The sequence below is a fragment of the Nicotiana attenuata genome, unplaced genomic scaffold, assembly GCF_001879085.1.
Source record: "Nicotiana attenuata strain UT unplaced genomic scaffold, NIATTr2, whole genome shotgun sequence".
NCBI lineage: Eukaryota > Viridiplantae > Streptophyta > Magnoliopsida > Solanales > Solanaceae > Nicotiana > Nicotiana attenuata.
The window spans coordinates 176,010-179,561 of NW_017670603.1; the positions used below are offsets into that span (position 1 = coordinate 176,010).

At 29.8% G+C, this 3,552-nt stretch overlaps 1 protein-coding gene across 1 annotated transcript; it reads left to right on the top strand.

The window, feature by feature from the left end:
* Positions 1 to 1,296: 1,296 nt before the first annotated feature.
* LOC109241423 (putative EG45-like domain containing protein 1) lies at positions 1,297 to 3,235 on the top strand. The gene is made up of 3 exons (XM_019408165.1): positions 1,297 to 1,402; positions 1,876 to 2,146; positions 3,080 to 3,235. The coding sequence occupies exons 1-3, from the start codon at positions 1,297 to 1,299 to the stop codon at positions 3,087 to 3,089; spliced, it is 387 nt and encodes a 128-aa protein (XP_019263710.1). The 3' UTR covers positions 3,090 to 3,235.
* Positions 3,236 to 3,552: the final 317 nt, after the last annotated feature.

Below are 3,552 nucleotides of genomic sequence, written 5' to 3' on the forward strand. Positions count from 1 at the left end.
ACACTATTTGTATGGGCTTACCTTTCAGAATAATGACTTTTCTCGTAAAATTATAGTTGTTGTTTCCTTAAGTTATTGATCTTTTAAATATTGTTCATACTTTTATTTAATTGCAACAGTAAGCTTTTTTTCGACAAAAATAATATAAAGTTTTAATATTAAAAACTTAAAATTCTTGTTTGACGGTGAAAACTTGAAGTTAACGATAATTACTGTTAAAATTATTTGAACGTTGATAATTTACGCTTAAATTTTTAATTCAAATGCTACTTTAATGATTTGCTTTAAAAATCTCAAAAATCAGTTGTTGGTCCTTAGAAAGTGTTGAAGAAAACAAAATATGATCTTCTTTGATTTGATATCAATTGACTAAATTGGTGATAATGGATCGCTTTTGTTGGTGTTTGAAGTAGGTTTTTTGACATTTGAGATCATCTGGACTATATTTGAGGTGATTTGATCGAGATTAAAATTGTAATTAGAAGAAATACTTTGTTGAACAATATAGAAAAAGTATGCCAAACGAGTAGACTTAGATGAACAATTTAATAGTTTGCACAAGGCTAAATAGATATAACATTCTTTATTAACTTACTATGAAAAAATAAGCACAAAGTTATGCCAATTAGGTAAAGTTTGTAAATAATTTAACAAATATATTGAATGTAGATAACACAAATAATGCAATATAAAAGAGTTTTATGAACAATTAAACAATCACAAAGTCATGTCAATCGGGCAGAGATTATGAACAACTAACAGTATAAATAGAGCATAGAATAAAATCTATCTAACCGGTAGAGAAATCCTTGACAAGCAATAAATATATTGGGTTCGGAGGTTATTTTTTAAATATATTAAAATGAAAACAATAGTTAGATACCAGTCCTTTATAGGGCCATTCGGTCCAATTTTCATAACGGAGAGCTCTTAATTGCTATCGGAGGATAATTTCAATAGTTTGCACAAGGCTAAATAGATAAAACATTCTTTATTAACATACTATGAAAAAATATTATTAACTTGCCATATCTCCAGTGATATCTAATAATTAACCTACCTAAAGATAATTTCCTACAGATAATAGTGCTATTATCATGCAATCACAAGTGGAATATGAAAATATTGTAATTCATTTGTATATAGTAAGACAAGAAATACATAATAAATGAATTCCCTTAATTCTCTTAACTGATTACCATATTTTAGCCAGTGGACACTTAGAAAAAATACTATATAAAGATAGTTGTTGGTTAGACACTATATCAGTGAAATAAAGAAAGTTTTATAAAAGAAATGGCAATTCCTAAAAGTATTTTGCTCATTATTGGTGTTATGGCTGCTTTATTTTCTATAGCTTTGGCTACTCCAGGGACTGCCACATTTTATACGAACTATGTTCGTAAGTATTTTAGTTTTCTTTCATTAAAATTTTAATAGACCAAAACAAAATGGGATTTACGTTGTATGCATCGAGTAGTATAATTTTCTTTACTCTATAAGTAAATTTTAATTTATAATATCAAGTTAGTTATCATTTTATTAGGTTATCATAATTTATAACCCTGTATATGACTTGATATTTTTCACTACCAACGCTATAATTTAAACTTATAAAAGAGCTTTATTGATATGAAAAAACAGTATGAAAAATGATTTGCATATTCCTTTTTATGAAAAATAAAAAATAAAAAGGTTATTGATGATACATGAGTCATTTGACTTTAGAAACAAAACAAGAACAATTGTTTTATTCAAGTGAGCAACAACGCAAATGTCTCATTCAATTATTTGCTTAATATCATAATTTTTTTTTTATAACTAATTCTGAACTTGTTTAGAACTGAGGCTTAATTATTATTATTATTGGTGCAGCTTCAGCATGTTATGGAAACACACCCCAAGGTACCATTATAGCAGCAGCAAGTGATCCTCTTTGGAATAATGGTGCAATATGTGGCAAAACATTCAATGTCACATGCACTGGTCCAACAAATCCAGTGCCACACCCTTGCACTGGCAAGAGTATTGTGGTAAAGATTGTTGATCATTGCCCTGGATGTGGTGGGACCCTAGATCTATCTAAAGAAGCCTTCTCAACCATTGCTAATCCTGTTGCTGGCGTTATTAAGATCGACTATGTCCAGTAAGTAACGGTTTTCAACACATATATAAATCTATACTCTTTATTGAAAATACTAAATTCTAGGGGTGTGCATTCGATTTATCGATTCGATTTTGACCCTTATCGATAATTACTTATCGATTATCGATTTGTACATATGCTTATCGTTATCGTTTTAATAAGGTTTCGATTTTTTCGGTTTCGATGTATCGATTTTGGGGACTTATCGATTCGGTTATCGATTACACCAATAAGAAAATTTGCGGGATTCCACGGAAAGTATATCGCTATAAACGCGCCTAACTAATATGGACAAAAAGAAGCTAAAATAAGACGAACACCATTTATAATATAAAAATTGTGTCAACAAGCACATGCAACAAAACTAAAGTAAGGGATCAAATGTATGCCACCAACACTCCAACGGTATAAAAAAACAAAACAAAATAAAATACATCATCACGGCTAATTCTGTTTTCCATTAATTTGAAATTCATTCCCTTGATCTTTAAATATGATCATTCCTTAAATGTGGTAGAGGAAATAATAGGGTAAGGGACTTAGGGTAAAGGAAAGGGTATAGATTAGGGAAAATAATATTGTATAGCCGCTTTCAAAATAGTAGCGGAATATATATACATTCTGTATGTTATATTAATCTACACAAATAGGTAATTACTCATTTAACAAGTATCTACAGTGAAGGGGTGTGCATTCGATTTATCGATTCGATTTTGACCCTTATCGATAATTACTTATCGATTATCGATTTGTACATATGCTTATTGTTATCGTTTCAATAAGGTTTCGATTTTTTCGATTTCGATTTCGATAACAAATAATCGATTCGATTTATCGATAAACCGATTCGAATGCACACCCCTACTAAATTCAGTTGAACCATTTAACTATATGTTGTATATGCCACTGAGTATATTATTTTACGATTTTCAGGACATCATGAGAGCATCAAAGGCGCATGGTATTCCAATTTATTCTATATATAGCATGTTTAAAATATATTCCATAGTGAAGTTGATTTGATCAATAATTCACAGTTGAATGTATGTATTTGATCAATTCTAAGAATAAAAGTTCATCTTTTCCTTTCTCTTTGTTCTATGTTGGAAAATATTGAGCATGTTTTATCGAGCGCAAGCTATTTATCACATGAAGATTGCAAGGCACGAGTTTTTTATTTTTATTTTTTTTACATGGGAGAGAAAGGATAAGACAGCGATCATTTGGATTCTATTAGCAATGAGGATTCAGAATATCAAACATTGATTAATCAAAGAGAGATTCAACAACGAAAGGGAAGATCGATTATTTGGGATCATTCCTTTCTTCAAACGAAATGAAAAGAGATAGAATCGGGCTGATTCAGGAAATGCCTTTCTGAATATTTGCCACAAATAAGTTTCAGC